Raw genomic sequence first — 20567 nt, 5'->3', positions numbered from 1 at the left:
GCCCCCTCAATAAAACCGCCTGATGACCTTTTTTTGCTTGTCAATGAATATTTGGTAGTTGACGACTTTTTTTTTTTGCTTGTCAGAAAATTTTTGCTAGTGCCCCCTCAACTGTCAATTGAAAAATGTTTGGCTGTGCCCCCCCCCCCTACTGAAATTGCTTCCTACGGGCCTGTGTATTCCTTTTTGCAGCTGTTTGGATATTAACCAATCAGACACTAGAATACAAACAAAATTAAATTATTTGAATATATGTTAATTTGGCATTCCATACATCAGAAGCGACCGAAAAAGACCCAAAACTCCGCGTTAAGCAAAACAAAACCAAAAAAAAAAAAAAAAAAAAAAAACAAACAAACAAAACCAAAATAAAAAACAAACAAAAAAACACACACACACAAAACACAAAAGAGAAGAGAAATTTTAATTTTTGTTCCATAATGCACAATTAAAGAACCCGCCAAAATGGTATTTATAATTTATAAACATTTTGGGCTTAGGAGCACAGGCACTTGTTTCTGTAATAAATTTTTGACCCATATTATTATACTATGGGTCAAAAATTTATTACGGAAACAAGTGCCTGTGCTTAGGAGAGGTGTACCCCCGACCCCACCCCCCAATTTTTAACGCACACGTACACACACTTTCGACTTCAGTGCATGTGACGACCCTGGTCCTGGACTCTCATGCTTATTTTCTCTGTTTGCAGTGGACACTAACGAAATCCTGGGACTCTCCATTGCTATCCTCATCAGTTTTGGTCTCGGCTCATCCTGGTTATAACTGTCAGTGATAAAGAACGATAACCCTGTAGAAATTGTCGGGTGTAATGGCGAAAATTAGTTTCCGTGTTATCATGGTTATATATTTATTTTGTGTTCTCTTCTTGTGTGTTTTTTGTTACGAACCAAACTGGGAGTCTCTTGACAAAAGAAAAAATCCTGAATGGTATGATGATGCTAAAATCGGGATATTTCTTCACTGGGGGGTGTACAGCGTGCCTGGAAACATGGTATGGTTTTGGTATTACTGGCAGCGAGAAAAACAACCCGAATTTGTTAACTTCATGAAGAAATACTACCCGCCCAGTTTTCAGTATGCAGACTTCGCTCCAGAATTCCGGGCTGAGTTTTTTGATGCAGACCAATGGGCAAAAACCCTTAAAGACTCGGGTGCAAGGTATATAACTTTTCCAGGCCTGTAGAACGCGGGGGATCGAGCAGGGAGCCCCGCCCCCTCCTCCACTTTTTTCTGAGTAGGCCTATAGTAATTTTCTGTATAGTTTTAATCATATGCACTCCCCAGCTTGATTGTTGAAAATAATATATCTACTATGCTATAAATATTATGTTTATAGTATAGTAGATACATACTTTTTTAACAGATAAGCTGGGGCTCAGTGCCTATATATGGTTTTAATTTTAGATGCTGGTCCCCCCCCCCCCCCATTTTTTTTGTTGTAAGGTCGAGCACTGGCAGAGTTGCTGCATATATAATTTGAACTTTCTTTACTGTCTCACTCATCCAATATTTTATAATGTGTAGATTTGTGAAGCATTTGGTGATTACGTGCTGAGTTGTACCAATTGAATTGTGTGTCAACAGTCTGTCATCCATGAGGGCCTCCTATTTTGACTTGTCTGTAAAGGAAACATCACTTTTAAAACATTTAAACAAACAAGTGTTTCATGAATTTTGTAAGTCTGTGGGAATTTTCAATGGTAATTTCCGCCATTTTTGACAACATACAAGGGAACGTTCTTTCCGAATTGCGATTCCAAAAAAAATGATTGAAAATTTAATGAAGTGTGTTTTGAGAAACAAAGAGAAAATGTGACAAAAATGCTTTACTAGTTGTTTATAATCCACACATTGATAAAGCAAGAATGTGTCCATTTGTCATATGTATCTTGTGAATAATTTAACCATTTTACATATAAACCCATCTAAAGTATCTTTTCAGTTTATTATATTTCGCAAGTTGGACATAATATCAAGACTGAAGTGTATTTATATAATCTAGTATATTTTGAACCAGAATAGATAATCCAGAAGTAAATGTGAAATAGGTTATAAAGATGTATATTCTTAAGCATGAGATTTTTACGCATATCTCTATGTAATAACGACCACTGACAATAATGTCCTTTTTGTTTCAGTTGATGTTTATTTTTTTCATAGGTATATCGTTCTTACATCCAAGCACCATGAGGGGTTCACATTGTGGCCATCCAAATATTCGTGGAATTGGAATTCCATGAGTGTGGGTCCCAAAAGAGACCTTGTGGGTAATGATCCTACTTCATGTCAAATGTATGCAGACATACATGAATATATATAAAATTTCTTAACAACACAAGTACTCTTTAAAATCTTATACTTACAGAGAAATGATTTTTCTATTTTTAAACCCCAGCTTGAAAAGCAGGTGGTGTATAGTGATGGAGGTGTCCGTCTGTCTGTACGTCCATTTGTTTGTTCGTTATGCTTTGGGGTACCCATCTCTTATCCACAACTCCTCTTATACCACTAAATGAAATTTAATGAGACTTTCACAGAATCTTTGTTACATAGTGCCATTGTGACCTCTTATTTTACACATATTTCGGGATTCTCACAGCAAAACATAGCCACTGCCATTCTTTCTATAATATTGAGTGTACCTGTGTACTCCCTTATCCGCAATTCCTCCTTTAACACTCACTGAATAGAATTTAATGATAATTTCACAAATCTTTTATTACATTGTGCCATTGTGATCTCCTATTTTACTTTTTGATTGGATACTTATTTCGGGTCTCCCATAGCAAAACATGGAACACTGCCATTCTTTGTATACCTCTGAAAAAAAATTAATGATACTTTCACAGAATCTTTATTACACAGTGCCATTGTGCACCTCCTATTTTACTATTTTTTTTAATTGGACACATATTTCAGGTTCCCATAGCAAAACATAGACACTGCCCTTCCTTCTATAATATTGAGGGTACTCATTTTTTATCCACAACTCCTCCTGTACCATTGAATATTAAAATTTAATGATATTTTCACAGAATCTGTATTACTTAGTGCCATTGTGCACCTCTTACTTTGTTTTGATTGGACAGATATTTGGGCTTTCCCATTGCAAAAATGGACTTTGCCATTATAATCATATGGGAGGCAGAGGGTATCATTTTGTGAGCTCAGTGCTCACAGTACCTCTAGTTTTTTGTTGGGGGATGCAAAATGCAGAGTTAATCATCATCTTTAGTTTCAGGTTCTATTAAGATTTATTTTGCATAATAGGTGAATTCTCAACAGCCATAAAGAAGTCAGGACTGAGGTTGGGTCTGTACCACTCACTTTATGAATGGTTTAACCCTTTATACATGAAAGACAAAGCCAACAACTTCACTACCAAAGACTTTGTGAAGGTCATATAAAAACAAATGTTTTAAAATTTTAAATTCTATGTCTTCATCTTCTTATATTTACAACTGAATTTATGAAGTGTTTTCCCTTCTAAAACACTATTTGATCATGTGACCAACTTGTATTTGCATCCCAATTTATTAAATAAGTTGAAAAATGATACCTTGCATAAATTATTATATTAATGTTATTATGACGTCATGGTAAAAACATCAGTAGATTGGTGCAATAAATGTCTGAAATTTATACTATTACATACACAATATTTAAAGTGTGAAAATGTTATACACTGTATATATAATTCTTGAAACCCTATTATTTAGTAAACAAGGGACATGTTTCACATTTCAGGCCAAAACTATGCCAGAGCTGTATGAATTGGTGAACACCTATCATCCGGAGTATGTGTGGTCAGATGGAGCTCCATTGGACAGCGGAAACAGTTCCTACTGGAATGCACCAGAGTTCGTAGCTTGGCTCTACAATGAAAGGTCCATAAAATCATCATATTATAAGTTATATTTTAAAAATCTTAAATCATAACTTGAAAGATTTAAATACCAGGTTAGTAAAGTTCTTTTGATTTGTAGCCCAGTCAGATATACTGTGGTCACCAACGACAGATGGGGAATGGATGTTTCCTGTAAACATGGAGGCGTGTTGACTTGTTCCGACAGATACCATCCAGGTTACATATATTAAGTAAAATTTTGAAAGTAAATGACACATGGTATATTTTTATTTCCTTAAATCTTTTAAATATAAATCTTAAATCTGGTGAAATACTAATAAACTAAATGATATAATAAACAATTATTGCTGATTTTGTGGTCAATATGATGATACAGTGGCTGCAACGTTATTGTTGACAACTTACATGAACGATCATGTTACACAAACGATTCCGCACGATTAATGCAGGATTATATAAACCTGTTACACGAACGATCCTTCACGCACACGATTCTACACGTTACACAATCTTTCATGATTGCTAATGCAAACGCATGATTGTTCACGCAAAATAGATAAAAATATTTAGGATTGGATATTTTCAAAACGATATAAGGCTAAATATAGGTATTTTAGAATACAAATAATTATTAATGCAATTCATCGACTTTGGAAAACTGAAAAAAATATTTAGATATGGATATTCTTGAAACTAAATAAGACTTAATTGTTATTTTAGATTACAAATAATTATTTATGTAATTTTTCAACTTTAGAAAATTGACTTTTTTTTTTTTTTTCGATATGTAAAGTTGTAATTTTTGATCGATTGCTGCATGTTCTATCAGATTATATTTACGTTGCAAATGTTTTCTTTTATATAACACTATAAAAAGCAATGCATATTTATATCCGTATAAACACGGGTTCCTTGCTTCATAAACATTTGATGGAATTTCTCAGTGATGTCATAAAGGGTCGACGCACAATCAATGGATCAAATACATGCCTTTGAGTTTGAAAAATAAAACATTTCATGTGTTAAAGATTATAATCAGGAAAATATGAACAAGTCATAATTGTAAATATAAGTAATAATGTATGATTTTTAAACATCTATCTGGATATAAATACAGGTTGGTACGAGATCAAATTTACCATAAAGCCCTTCGAGCTTTATGGAATTTGATCTCGTGACCAACCCGTATTTATATCCCGATAGATGTTTAAAAATCATACATTATTTCCAGGGCTCAAAATAATTGATAGCCCGCTGGTCTGGGGCCAGTGAATTTTTAATCTGGGCTAGTACATAACAGAGGGCATGTGCCCTTTGGGTCATCATATTTTTATGCATAATAAAATTCATTCACAGTCGGGCTAGTTAACTTGACAGGGTTGTGTGTCCCAACTTCTGTTGTTTCTTGTTTTGTTAAGTTGTACTTCTAAGTATCACAATATATAAAAAAAATATTACTATTATTATTATGGTTTTGGGCCAGTCTTTTTAAAATCTACTGGCCCATTGGGACAGTGAAAGTACTAAGATGACCAGTAAAAATTTAAGGTGATAGCCCGAGTGACCAGTAATCAAAAATAATTATTTCTAGCCCTGATTTCTTAAATTTTGGTGGGCTGTGAGTTTTGATTCTATTGGATTTTATGATTATGCAGTAAGGGAGAATAAGACAAAAAAAAAATGGCATAAAAATGTAATAAAACTATCCATCTTTCCATTTTTGAATCTCTATAAAATTGGCAGTTTTTCTTACATTCATTCATTTGCTGAAATTATTAAAAAAAAAAAAAAAATAAAGTAAGTACCAGGAATATACACTGATAAAAGTAACCTCGACAATCATGTCGTGTACATTCGCCGATATATATTATATATATATAGTTATATATATATTTATTATAAAGCACTAAAAATTACCAACGACATGAACAATAATAATTGTCAAATTTTCGGGATGACCTGTCCCTTCCTCAGGACAAAGAAAAAAGTTAAGAAGTCATAAAAACAAAGAAAATAAAGAAACAAAAACAACTAGCACTACTACTAAACTACCAAACACTAAATATTTACAGTATTACATGTTTAATTGGAAGTTTATAAACAGTTGTGAACAAAGAAATCCGGAGTGCTATGAATTGCGTCTGGTCTATCGGGTGTACTCTGGTGAAGTGCGATTTACATAATTGAACGAATTAATTATCGCTAATTAATTACGACCAAGCAGTAAATCGTACATTGTCTTATTCTCTCAAAATAGTGTAACTATACATGATAAACAGAAATTAAAGATTATATGGAAGGGCAATTTTAAAATATGAATTTGGATATGTTATAAATTTGGAAATCTGATAAAAGAAATAAACAAAAATGTAAGCTGTAAATATTTGGGTAGGTTGTTCAGAATTGCTTATGCGAATTAACAGTAAAGTTAACACTATATAGAGAGAATGAACTTGTTTGTTACAATCCGGGATTGGGTCTAGTTCACGTTCATCCTGGTGAAGTCATTAAGTTTGTTAATACCATTAGGGCGGAATGACTTCAGCCTGTGCATCCAGAACTTTTCCTTGCCTTTATAGTTTTATAGTTTTATATATATATATATATATATATATATATATTAGGGATGGCAATCGAATACAGAATTACTAATCGGTTAACCGCAAGGCGTTCCGGCCGATTAACCGGTTAATCGTATCGTATCAAAATATACATTTTTGACTTTTTTTCATTTATTTGTATTTATAAACAAAAGAAGACTGAAAGAGAGACGTGGTTAGAAGTTAGAAACATTCTGCTCATTATCTTGATCAGGAAACTATGTGTACATATTAATTATTTTATTTCAATTTCAATAGTTAGACACGGAAAAAATAAGAAAACCATGAATCTTGCCTAAGAAATCAGACACAGAAAGATATGTTTCCAGTGCAGATATCGCACAAATTCATTCTTCATTGTCACAGTGATCAAAACTTTGTCTGAACTTTAACTTATGCAATGATTTTCTAGTAATGTAATAGATAACGGCCAAAGATCGGTATGTACACACAATCATTAAAAGTGTTCAATGGAGATTATGTAAAATCATTAAAGTATTAAGGGACGACCAGGTTTCCAATATATTGTTTTTAAAAACAGTAATTAACACTTCCCAAACTGACCAATTATTACCTCGCGATCTCAGTCCGGAGAGCCATAATTACCTCTAAATCAGCTCAATAAGATGTGTAAAAACACTGAACTATCAACTTTTATGCAGAAATTTCCTTTTTTTAAAATTAAATTTAAGAAAATTGCATCCAATTTTACATGTATTAAATTTTCAGACTAACCGATTGCAGATTTTCTAACCGATTACCATCGTTCCGACCGATTAATCGATTACAAATTGCCATCCCTAATATATATATATATATATATATATATATATATATATATATATATATATATATATATATATATATATGTAAGCATTGGGAATTATTAATTTTTTGTAAAGATATACATTTTTTGATGTATTGATAAAAAAATTTCTTGACCAAGATTAGCAGTAAAAGTCTGTAAACATATTTGACATCAAAGAAAAAAAATTGCTAAAAATCTTAAATACGTTTTATTATGAAAAATTTTGCTATTGTAAGAGAATACAATAATGTGCGACTTACCATATTAACTATTGATAATTAGTTCGTTCAATTATGTAAATCGCACTTCATTTCTTTTATTTCAATTAAAAAAAATAGACAAGCTGAAAATTACATTCCGATAAAAACTTACAAAACAAAATTTGCATGTTTCTTACCGCACGATCAGGCCAATTAAAACCACAATAGGTTAAGCCTGATACACGCATGATCTCTCACATTACATGAACGACCACGCACATTACACGAACGAGTCTACACGATTGGTTTGTTAACAATAACGTTGCAGCCACTGTATTTAGCCATGTGAAGAGTACAATATTCACCGAGCCTGAAAGGTGAGGTGTATGTTGTACGTCGAGGGTTACTAAATTGTCATATTGTTTAAAAACCCCCAGCAATAATTGTTTTATGATATGATTCAATGTTTAAATCATAGGAATTTATTAAGCAAACTACGCTACCTTTCTTGATTATTTACATTTGTTGAAATCCTAGCCAAACGCAGTGAGAGAAGCGAGCCAAGGTTAAAATAGACATAACCAGTTGTGTAAATTTCAAATTTCTCAACCTATTTTTGGTGCGATGGAGAAAATAAAATAAATGTCAGCATCAATTTTGAAAGTGGATAGTATACCATATACAGTCAAACCTCGTTATCTCAAACTCCATGGGACCGAGGAAAAACTTCAAGTTATCTGAGGATTCAGAATATCAAGGGTAAAATACTAAAGGAATATTAGGTTGGGACTTCAAAATTATTTCGACATATCCATGGTGTTCAAGATATCAGTGTTCGAGATACCAAAGTTCAACTGTACATGTATTGACAAGTTTATTTAAGAAATAAACAACAATGTTAAAAAGTTCTCTGGGAAATGAACTTTGTTGGTCACGTGATGAAATCCAGTGAAGCCCGAAGGGCTTCTCAGAAGATTTGATCATGTACTAACCAAGTTCATTTCCCAGTGAACTTTTTAGCATTATTGTTTATTACTTTTATTTACATTTGAGACGAATTTTCTGAAAAGAACTGCATTTATTACATGAACAGCCCGCCGTATTGCTATGTTGTGACGTGCAATGACCTAGATGCTGTTTGGACTTGAGAGTTCGCCTCGCTCCAACATTTGAATACTTACATTGATGGTCAGCAGTCCAGTTCAGGAAATATCTGTTCATAATGAAAAAACATTATCGCTACTGAGAATAATCTTACTATTATTGTATGAGTTCTTTATATATGAAGTCAAAAGCGGTGGCATCGTCTTCAGTTTACATACCTTCAAAGGAATTTCGGGTTAAAAAGGTATGTGATTTTAGGCTAATTAAAAATATTCTTCACACCGAAGAAAGAACTAATGATCATTTGTTGAACAAAAAAAAAACAAATATGTTTCAATAATTTTATCTTTTTCATCAATTTAACGGCTTAGAAGTTCTGAAACCAGTGTCACCGGGACAGAAGTATGTAGAAAAGATTATCATCTCGCTGTGTGATTCGGTCAGGCCATGACCTCTGACCCTAATAAGTTCATACAGAATTGAACATATTTTCTCTTCAATAGGTTCATCTAAGAAAAATATTTGCAAATGTAAATAATAGCGAGCGCAGTGAGCGGCGCAAAGCACCGCTCGTCACTGCGAGCTCTAACGACAACACCTGAGCGAAGAGAAAATTCGGACTACTGCACATTCATTCAATAGAATTTTTTTTCGCAGTATTTCTGGACCCACAATGCATCGCTTTTTGTTCTCGTTGCTAACTTCGTTCGCGCGGTAACAACAACTAAAATTTCAGACAAAATAAACTCACCTTAATTTAATGGATATTGCATACAGATAGTAGATTAAACGTTCTTTGTTAAAATCATTGCACTTTTTAAACTTTGTTTATGGAAATGCAGCTAACATATGACGTCGTGTGACATCACAGTCTAGACGTTCCAAATCTCTCGTGCGGTTTGAAGAGGCGGATCTTAACGAATGAAGTGAACAATGCGCTAGCCCCAACGGTTGCACCGTCAACATATTAGATTTCATGAGTGAACTTGGGTACCCTATCTTAAGAAGTTCCACACCTTTATTCTTTATAACCCTGGTATATCAGTAGGAGTATTGTGATCTAAAGGCATATGGTACATATTCAGAGTACCCGAACCAAGGAAGAATTCCAATATTAAAGGGGGGGGGGGGGGTACGATAAAGATTTTCATTAATTTTGTAAATTGGAACTTCATCACACAAAATTTTACAAAGTTATTTTCATCCTGAATCTAGACATATCAAAGGTATATTCAGTTTTAAAACAAGCCCAGCAGATATAAAACCCCTCTCTTATGTGTCTTCTAAACTACATATTGTATGTTCTTAGAGGTGGATACTACCTTTGATCTTTGCAATTCTCAGAAATATGCTTAGCTAGTGATATTTTCACACTCTAGAAAGTCATAAAGTCTAAGCTTTGTGTTCTTTAGGAAAGCTACTGCATAGAAAATGGGAGAGTGCATTCACTATTGACAAGACAAGCTGGGGGTTTAGAAAGAAGGCTGTTCTTGCTGATTTCATGACAATGGAGGAGTTACTGTATAACGTCATAACCACAGTAAGGTAAGTATACAGATTCAGGTTACACTATTTTGTCTTAAGTTAACCTGAATGCTGGGTAGTTGCTATTTACATTTAATAAATTTGCAATAATTCTCTTGCATACATCTTTCTGGTGCATCCATTGTTTTCTTGCCTCTAATTATAAAGGATATTCATTTTTCATAACAAATTACTTTCTAACGTTTGTGACAAATATAAAGCTGTGGTGGAAATGCATTGATTGATGTTGGACCAACACCATATGGGACTATACAACCCATATACCAAGAGAGGCTATCACAGCTGGGAAGTTGGCTAAAAGTAAATGGCGAGGGTGTATACAGGACAACACCATGGATATACCAAAATGACACTGTAAATCCACATGTTTGGTAGGTTTCTCTCTCTCTCTCTCTCTCTCTCTCTCTCTCTCTCTCTCTCAGTAAAAACAAAGAAACTCATTTGTAATCTCTAAATGGATAAGATAAATATGACATAATGCTATGATATTGAACTGGCAATGGTTCAGGTAACAACCCAAACATATACACCATTGATATAAATAAGCAATGATATAAGCCAATAAATCTCTAGTTTTACTCTTAATTGATAACAGATACACTCATTAAGACATGTAAATGCAATGTAATATATAAAACACATTATAGTCAGTTTTAAAATGACATGCTAAGGAGCCTTGTTTTAACCTTTTGCAATATCTTTTGTAATTGTTGATTCTGTCAAAATCCAATAAGCAAACCAAGAATTACAGTCTGGATAATCAGCATTGGATTCATACTCCCACACAAAATCTGTTGACATTATCATTATAAACTGTAACCAACAGTACTTCCTAAATTCTGCTTCATTGACAAAAAGTTTCCTTGCAAATTCTTTGGAGTGGTCTCTTCCAAAAACCATTTCGGACCCAGCATTGAGATTAAATCAGAACCAGATATTGTTACCCCAAACTCTATCAGAACCAGATATTGTTACCCCAAACACTATTACAATTCAACTTAACTTAATGATTTGTAAAAAATCAGCACTCTGTACTTTCACCATAAAGTCTTTGACAAAATGTGACTAAGTCTATTTTGAATGGTTATTACCAAGTTGGTGCTGCTTGGCAGTGCAATACAATGGATTTGCAGTTCAGTAAAGATGCAATGTGGAAAAAAAAGAAATTTAGTATGAGTTTCTCTCACCAAGCAAACACTGCCAGGCAGGACACATTCAGAATTTTTTCTTCTGAGCAATGAAAATCAGCACCTTTACTTTCCATTTATTAAAAAATTGTGCAGAAGTATTAAAAATCATATTATATTTATATGTAGTAAATTATTAAACAGAAATATAGTGAAGGCATATGTGTAAAAGAGCATATGCATTGATTTTTGTGTTCCTTTCAAATTTTTTTTTTTTTTTTAAAACAAATTAAGTCTTCTAAAAATACCAGTATTTTACCTTATATCAGTTGGAGGTATCATACATATAATAAATAGGGCAATTCTCTCTCTCTTTCTTTCTCTCATTTATAATAGCAAAAGGGATAAAATTTGCACAGGTTTGATATTTTAAACAGAATTATTCAAGGTTCAAGTCAAAACACGCACACAAATGTAATTATAAGTTGACTGGCATATACACTTAAAGGGGCCTGGACACAGAGTTGAAGTTAATATTTTCTCAAATTTTCTGTGTAATATCTTGACATATATGTTGCTATAGCATTTCACACAGAAATAAAAGTGTGTTCTCTATCTGGAAATTATTGAAATTATGAATTTCAGGATGCATTTGATTGACCCATCCTTGCACTTTCACAAAGTAAACTTTATCCTTAATACTTAAGAAAAGTAGAAATTTTGTTGTGTATTAATGAAAAATATTAAAACTATAATCCAGAAAATTCAGAGTAGAAATGTGAGAAAGCAAAACAAACTCACCAGTATTTCAGACCATGCTTAGTGATGTGTGCAGAGTTTAACAAATTGAATGCACCCAGTGAAATGTAAACACTAACAATAACAGACCTCATGCCCTGTTAACAAAAACAGATATTTGATGTGATGTAAAGAAGAATGTTGTTGTCATTGAATTCTAAGAATATTCATGCAAGTTCAATTCATTTAATTGGTTTTATTTTGTGTCGCCCGCAGAGCAGAGCGGCACTTAGGGATCACTTTACCGACATCTGTCTGTCTCTCAAGAACTGTAAGAGATATGAACTAGATGTTTTGCACATATATTGTTTGACACTGTGGCATTTGTGCATTGCCATGGTTACTGACCTTGTGACCCTTGACCTTTGACCTACTTTACAAAAAAGTTAAAAGTGCCAATATACAGCATATTTTTTTTTTTACATTTAAGGGGTAAGTCTATGCTATTTAGCATGTGCACTGATTGTCATAAAACATTATAAAAAAAATACCAGCATTACAGTTCACTTGACCTTGACCTTTGACCTACTTTGCAAAAAATACCCCCGGACAGTTTAATTTAACTTAAGGACATATGCAACGTACGTTACCTACTGATAATTTTTCAAGGTATTTTTATAGTGCCATCAGATGTTCATAGACAAAAAATCAGTATGCATTACCAGGGGTTTTGAAAAGATATCATTTGATGAAAATTCGTGTATAATTCAAAGAAAAATTTACAAAAATTACTAAACATTTATTGAGATGTTTTGTTTATCAAAACTTGTTTTAGAAGAAGTGTACAACAGCATATATAGACATTAAAATGTAGCACGCTGTTCCTTTAAGTATTGGAACTCTTCAACTAGAGGGAAAAAGACAATAAAGTTCAAACTACGTTGCGTATGTCCTTAAGACTTTTGAATTTTGAGAGGCGGGGTGTTGATAATTAGCAGGCAACACATGCATTCCTTGGAACACTCTAGTTTGAATAAGTGTAGCAATTTAAAATGTAAATAATGCAATTGTGGCAACTGTGTCCAGGCCCCTTTAAATAGATTGATTTGTGATTTTTATTTAAATGATTTTTTAATGTTTAATTTCCAGTATTTTACTTCACATCAATCATTTACATGTGTATAATATAGGATCCTCTCTCTGTCTCTCCTCCTCTCTCTTTATCTCTGACTAAATAAAGAAGATCTAAAAAAAAGAAAATTTACAGGTACACTGTTTCCAAATTTTCCTCCATACTTGTGTATGCATTCTTACTGGAGTGGCCAGAAAACAATATAGTGACACTCGGAGCTCCAAAACCTTCAAACAAAACTCTGGTTAATTTGCTGGGTCATTCTAATTACATCCCCTGGAAAAGTGGACCTAATGGTGGAATCCAGCTTCATCTACCAGACATTCCATATTCCCAAATGCCCTGTCTGTGGGCTTGGACATTTAGGCTTATTTATTTAAACAATTAAGTTTGAATGGCTGACATATGAGAAAAACACTAAGTAAAGATTTGCTGAATAAAAAACTCTAAGGATAAAAGGAAACTTCATTTCCATAATCTTCAGCAGGGTTTTGGCTGTTTTTTTTTAAATCCTTCACAAAGTCTTATGTGTTGTTAGACTCTAAACATTCCTCTGGTTCACCTCAATGTCGGAGACTGCTTTTACTTTGTTTAACTGAACATTGTTATTTTTTTTTCATATGTATGCTAAAAACGTGATATTACTTAAACAGTGGGAGAATAAGCATGTATATGGCTATCATATTTTTTTATTTTATCTCCCAGTCTGTGTGATTACTTATGCCATGCCACTGTTTATGTTACATTTAACAATAAAAACAAATATATATAACAATGTCAGTGTGATGAAAAATGATTTTTGAGGTTTTGAAGATAACATTCTCTATTTACTAAAAATCGCTAATGGTACATGCTTTACTAATTTGAATTTATACAGTAAAACATGCTTAAAATGAATTGGTGCCAGGGACAGAAAATTTTGTTTCATAATAAATCATTAATTCGTTATATCCTTTAAGTTTTACAATATTTTTTAAAGCCATGGGAATGAAAATCACTTTGCTGTAAGTGTCAATTCGTTATAAGTGTGTTCGCTATAAGTGTGTTTTACTGTACATTAAAACTTCGAAAGCTTCTTGAAAAAAAAATATTGGAATATATATGAGTTTGGATGGTTCACCATTTGAATTTTTATATAACTTTATGCTATAACTTGGTGACAGAAAATTTTATGTCAAAAACAACGATAAAGGAACAATGTGAAATGGAATACCAAAATTCTGAATCGGAGAGAATTTGAATACTTAAACATTTGGGTTAGCATTTGCATTTAATGTAAAATGTGTACAGAGAGTGTCAGGATAAAGTGATTGACAGGGTACTTCTGTTTTATGTATGATCCCCCTTTTTAGCAGGGGAGGGGGGTTGTTAAAATTGTATAGGTCCCTTGAAAAGGAGCCAATTAGAATTGTCCTAGGTGTTTTCTAACATGCTAGAGAACTAAAAAAAAGTAAGAATCATACACAGGGCATCTAGGCCTTTTGGAAGATTTTTAGCTCACCTGAGCCAAGGGCTCAAGTGAGCTCTTCTGATCAAAATATGTTCGTTGTATGTCGTTTGTTGTTATCGTTGTTGTAAACTTTTCACATTTTCGTCTTCTCCAGAACCACTGGGCCAGTTTCAACCAAACTTGGCACAGAGTATCCTTGGGTAAAGGGGATTCAAGTTTGTTCAAATGAAAAGCCACACCCTCTTCCAAGGGGAGATAATTAAGAAATACTAAAAATTGGGTAGGGTTATTCTCGAGAACCACTGTGCCAGAAAAAATGAAACTTAAGTGAAAGCTTCCTGACATGGTGTAGATTCAAGTTTATTCAAAACATGCCTTCTGGGTTAAGGGTGGGGCCACTATGAGTGATCAAAATTTTACATAGGAATACATGGGAGAAATCTTAAAAATTCATTTTAGGTCTCTCTCTACATGTATCTCCAGATTTATCGTCTGTGTCAAACACCTCTAAAAACTTGAAGGATTTAGAAAGACTTGCTAAATATGATCTAGAAAAAAATAATGAATGGTAAAAAAAACTGGCATGTAAAATTTTATCCTGATAAGACCAAAATATTAATATTTGGTTGTAGAGAAGATGAACTATCCAATCTACATTTTAAGTTTGACAATCAAGAAATGGTCCCATCTTCTACTCACTGTCATCTTGGAGTTACGTTTTCAAATTCTGGGAAATAGACAAATCACATTGATAACATTATTAACAAGAGGCCCAGGGGCCACATCGCTCACCTGAGCACTTTGGCCAGGAGAAAGCAGAAATTTCAGCATAAATAGTTAGGTCACCTGAGTCACTCAGGTGACCTATTGCTATCCGTTTTTGTCCGTCGTCGTCCGTCGTGCGTTAACATTTAAACATTTTCAGCTTCTTCTCTGAAACCGCTCAACCATTTTCAACCAATTTTGGCATATAGCATCTGTGGGTGAAGGGGGACAAAAATTGTGAATTTCATGGTCCCTGCCCCCCTGGGGCCTGAGGGGTGGGGCTAAAACCATCAAAATTAATGCAATCTTTAAAAATCTTCTTTACTCCTGGACATCCAGCAGTCAAACTGTGGACATGATTGTATTAAGCATTGAGCCCTCTACCAAAATTGTGAAATTCATGGCCCCAGGGTCAGGGGTTCTGGTGCTAGGGCGGGGCTATATAGATCATATAGTGAAAGTGCATTATTTCTTTGAAAATCTTCTTCTCTACTCCTGGGTATTATTGAAACAAATTGAATACATAGTTATGATAAGCAAGGGTGACTCTACCAAAATTGCGAAATTCAGTGAAAGTGCATTATTTCTTTGAAAATCTTCTTCTCTACTCCTGGGTATTATTGAAACAAATTGAATACATAGTTATGATAAGCAAGGGTGACTCTACTAAAATTATGAAATTCATGGCCCCAGGGTCAGGGGTTTGGTGCTAGGGCGGGGCTATACAGATCATATAGTGAAACTGCATTATTTCTTCGAAAATCTTCTCTACTCCTGCGTATTATTTAAACAAATTGAATACATAGTTATGATAAGCAAGAGTGACTCTACCAAAATTGTGAAATTCATAGCCCCAGGATCAGGGGTTCTGGTGCTAGGGCGGGGCTATATAGATCATATAGTGAAAGTGCATTATTTCTTTGAAAATTTTCTTCTCTACTCCTGGGTATTATTGAAACAAATTAAATACATAGGTATGATAAGCAAGGGTGACTCTACCAAATTTGTGAAATTCCTGGCCCCAGGGTCAGGGGTTCTGGTGCTAGGGTGGGGCTATATAGATCATATAGTGAAAGTGCATTATTTCTTTGAAAATCTTCTTCTCTACTCCTGGGTATTATTGAAACAAATTAAATATAAAGTTATGATAAGCAAGAGTGACTCTACCAAAATTGTGAAATTCATAGCCCCAGGGTCTTGGGTTTTGGTGCTAGGACGAGGCTATATAGATGATATAGTGAAAGTGCATTATTTCTTTGAAAATCTTTTTCTCTACTCCTGGGTATTATTGAAACAAATTAAATATAAAGTTATGATAAGCAAGAGTGACTCTACCAAAATTGTGAAATTCATAGCCCCAGGGTCTTGGGTTTTGGTGCTAGGACGAGGCTATATAGATGATATAGTGAAAGTGCATTATTTCTTTGAAAATCTTCTTCTCTACTCCTGCGTATTATTTAAACAAATTAAATACATAGTTATGATAAGCAAGGATGCCTCTTCCAAAATTGTGAATTTCATGGCCCCTGGATCAGGGGTTCTGGTGTTAGGATGGGGCTCTATGTGTTATATATTGAAAATGCATTAATGCTTTAAAAATCTTCTTCTCTGCTCCTTGGTATTATTTAAACAAATTAAGTACATTGTTATGATAAGCAAGAATGCCTCTTCCATAATTGTGAAATTCCTGGCCCCAGGGACAGGGGTTCTGGTGCTAGGGCGGGGCCATATAGATCCTATAGTGAAGGTGAATTATTTCTTTAAAAGTCTTCTACTCTGCCCCTGGGTATTATTTAAACAAACTAAGTACATAGTTATGATACGCAAGGATGCCTCTTTCAAAATTGTGAATTTCATGGCCCCAGGGTTAAGGGTTCTGGTGAAAAAAGGGGGGGGGGGGCTCTATTGATTATATAGTGAAAAAGCGAAATTTCTCTGAAAATATTCTTTTCTGCTTCTGGTTAAAAAGCAAAGTGTATAGTTATGATGAGCAAGAGTGCTTCTTCCAGAGTAGTGAATTGCATGACCCCTGGGTCAGATGTGCTAGTGTAAGGGTGGGGCTCTTGATAATATAGTGAAAATGCATTAATTCTATTAAATAATCTTGTCTGCTCCTCAGTAGCAGATAAACAAAGTGATTACTTATGATGTGCAAACTTCTGGTCCCAGGGTGAGAGGCTCTGGTGTTTCTCGAGGGGGGGGGGGGGGGGGGGCTCTATTGATAATATAGTGAATCTGTAGTAAAAATGCACTATTTCTTTAAAAATCTTCTCTGCACCTGGGCATATCAGAGGCAAAAAGAGTAAAAGTTTTAATAAGGAAAGGTATTTTTACCAGATATTTGAACATCTGGACTATTTAGTCAAGTGTTCTGATTCTAGCTAGGGCACTATTAATTTGTAATCTACTGAGAGGAGTTATTCCCCTTTGCCATTTACTTTTGATAATTAATCACTGTAAATAATGTACTTGAAAGGTTAATAGAATAAGTGAATTATGCAAGAATTTTTATTGTATAATACAAAAACTACTTTCATAGTTTTAATGATCAGGTAGACTTGTAAGTAATAGATAAATAAAAATGAGACAAAAATAACTTGTCTTATTAAATGTTCATCAAAGACCAAGAGAGGCCAATGTAAGAGATTTCAACAAGGAATTAAGATAGTACAGAAGCACTGATAGTTTCTTAATTTACTGTATGGTGATAGTGTTAAATGGGGAACAGATTAGAACCTAATTTATGAACTGTTAATGAATGCTAGACTAATTACATTTTTGATCCTGATCACTCTATTTTTCTTGCTTTTAGGCAACAAAGCTTCACCTTTCAGTTCAATTTATACTCTATGGATCCTCTAAATTGTTGTATTATACTCAGGTGACCGTTAAGGCCCTTGGGCCTCTTGTTTAAATATGAAAGTGGTTTGAGGAGGGGGGGGTATGATTTGAACACTTGAATCTACACTTCCTACGAATGCTTTTGAAGTAATATGACAAATAACGGCTGTGCTGTTCTTAAGATGAAATTTTTTATTGATATATCCTTTATATTCATTTGTATAACCATGATCCCCTGTTATGGCCCCTCTATTCTCCTGGGGGTCATGATATGAACAAAGGACAAGGTATGGTAATGGCTGAATCTGGCCCCTTATGTGAACTCTGTGTATCACATAACTTAGAACCAATACACATTTTTTTGGCACAGGTGACAACAGGTTTCTATTGATAAATTCTTGCATCATTCTAAAATACACCCCAAACCAGGGGCCAAAAAGGGGTCTTGGCCTATCTTGTCCTTTAAATCTACTTTACCTGAGGATGCTTTTATATTATTATGACCAAGCATGGCTTTGCTGTTCTTGTGAAGAATTTTAAAGATTTTCCTGATGTATTCCAATTTAAAAATTTGATCGCCCATTGTGGCCCCACCCTACCCCTGGGGGTCATGATTTGAACAAATTTAAATCTACATTACCTGAGGATGCTTCCATATAGATATGACTAATCATGGTTTGGCTGTTCTTGGGAAAAGATTTTTCTGATGTATTCCTATGTAAAACTTTGATCCCCCATTGTGGCCCCACCCTACCCCCGGGGTTCATGATTTGTACAAATTTGAATCTACACTACCTCACAATGATTCCACTTAAGTTTCATGTTTTCAAGCGCAGTGGTTCCTGAGAAGAAGTTTTTTAAATGATTCCATTAATTGTTCACGAAATCATGATAATCTCTCCTTGGAAGAAGGTGTAACCCTTCATTTGAACAAAATTGAATCCCCCTTACCCAAGGATACTTTATGGCAAGTTCGGCATAGTGGTTCTTGAGAAGAAGATGAAAATGTGAAAAGTTTACGACAACAGACAAATTTCGATCAGAAAAGCTCACTTGAGCCTTCGGCTCAGGTGAGCTAAAAGACTTCAAAAGAAATAACAGTTCTTCGTAAATTGAAATTATCATTGAATCGTCGTTTTTTAACTAAGATGTATATTACATTTATTAGGCCTCTATTTGAATATGCATCAGAAGACAGAAAAACATTTCCGCAGCTAATTGTGATAGGCTGGAGAAATTACAATTAGAGGCAGCACGTATTGTCACTGGCCTTCCAATTTATGCTCCTCGGAAGTCTCTATATTTCGAAACAAGACGGGAAAAACTTGCAAGAGAAAACTACCGGTATGTTTAATGTTTAAAATAAAACCTGGTCTCGCGCCAGAATATTTATCAAATCAAACCTCCTGATGTCTCACAAACTACCCATTATGATTCACGTAATTGTAAAAATATTTTCACACCACAATGTAGAACAAACTTACTAAAAAAAGTCATTCTTTCCATCAACAATATCATCATGGAATGCCTTGCCTCCTGAGATTAGAAACCTTGATACTGTATATTCTTTCAAAAAAAAAAAGACTCTTTAAAGGTGAATCTCCCCCAAATTATTTTTCTTACGTGATAAAAAAACCAATTCAATATTAACTAGAATGAGACACGTGTACGATGCAAGTCTCCTTAAGTCAGATCTATTTAAGGTTAGGCTTTCAGATAACACTCAGTGTTCTTGTGGATATATCAACGAAAACACTGAACACTTCTTCCTGTATTGTAAAAACAAAAGCTGAAATAAGAAAAGAATTATTTCAAACCACATAAAATATCAAAGGAAGACCTCGACATAATTATATTTGGGGACCCAAACTTGGGTCAATAAAATAATATCAACATTGTCAAAGCCGTACATAAGTATATTAAAAATCGAAAAGATTTTTATGAATAACCAGCGTAACCGTTCTGTATCTTTTTGTTTGTTTATTTCTCTCAGACCATACAATGGTATATGATGTACATGAACATATTTACATATATACAGAATACAAAGTCAAGTAAGAAAGAGTTGTATCAAATGGAAGAGTATTACTGAAAACAGGCCAATATCTTTTTAACAAACAAAGACAGCTTTATCAGTGAGTCAACATTTGTGGTGGACATAACATTCTCAAACTTATAAGTATTTACATGAAAACAATACCTCTTATCAATAAGTTTCATACGTAATGAGGAAAAGTATGGACACTCCATTACATAATGGAATTCATCACCTAAAGTACGCGTAAGTATACACAAAAATGACTTTCAAATCAATGTCACAGTTGGCTTAGTAGAAAAACACAGCAAATGTAAATATACGGATATA

General features: G+C 33.9%; 1 protein-coding gene across 1 annotated transcript; it reads left to right on the top strand.

Annotated features, from left to right (window-relative positions):
• The first annotated feature begins 849 nt into the window (after positions 1 to 849).
• On the top strand, positions 850 to 13921 carry LOC133195806 (plasma alpha-L-fucosidase-like). Its single transcript, XM_061331753.1, has 8 exons — positions 850 to 1182; positions 2185 to 2291; positions 3295 to 3422; positions 3772 to 3911; positions 4011 to 4108; positions 10017 to 10149; positions 10350 to 10520; positions 13282 to 13921. The coding sequence occupies exons 1-8, from the start codon at positions 860 to 862 to the stop codon at positions 13532 to 13534; spliced, it is 1353 nt and encodes a 450-aa protein (XP_061187737.1). The 5' UTR covers positions 850 to 859; the 3' UTR covers positions 13535 to 13921.
• The last annotated feature ends 6646 nt before the right edge of the window (positions 13922 to 20567 follow it).

The sequence above is a fragment of the Saccostrea echinata genome, unplaced genomic scaffold (genome assembly GCF_033153115.1).
Source record: "Saccostrea echinata isolate AGI-Se365-2 ecotype Australia unplaced genomic scaffold, CSIRO_AGI_Sech_v1 ptg000029l, whole genome shotgun sequence".
Taxonomy (NCBI): domain Eukaryota; kingdom Metazoa; phylum Mollusca; class Bivalvia; order Ostreida; family Ostreidae; genus Saccostrea; species Saccostrea echinata.
This window is presented reverse-complemented; position numbering and strand designations above follow the sequence as displayed.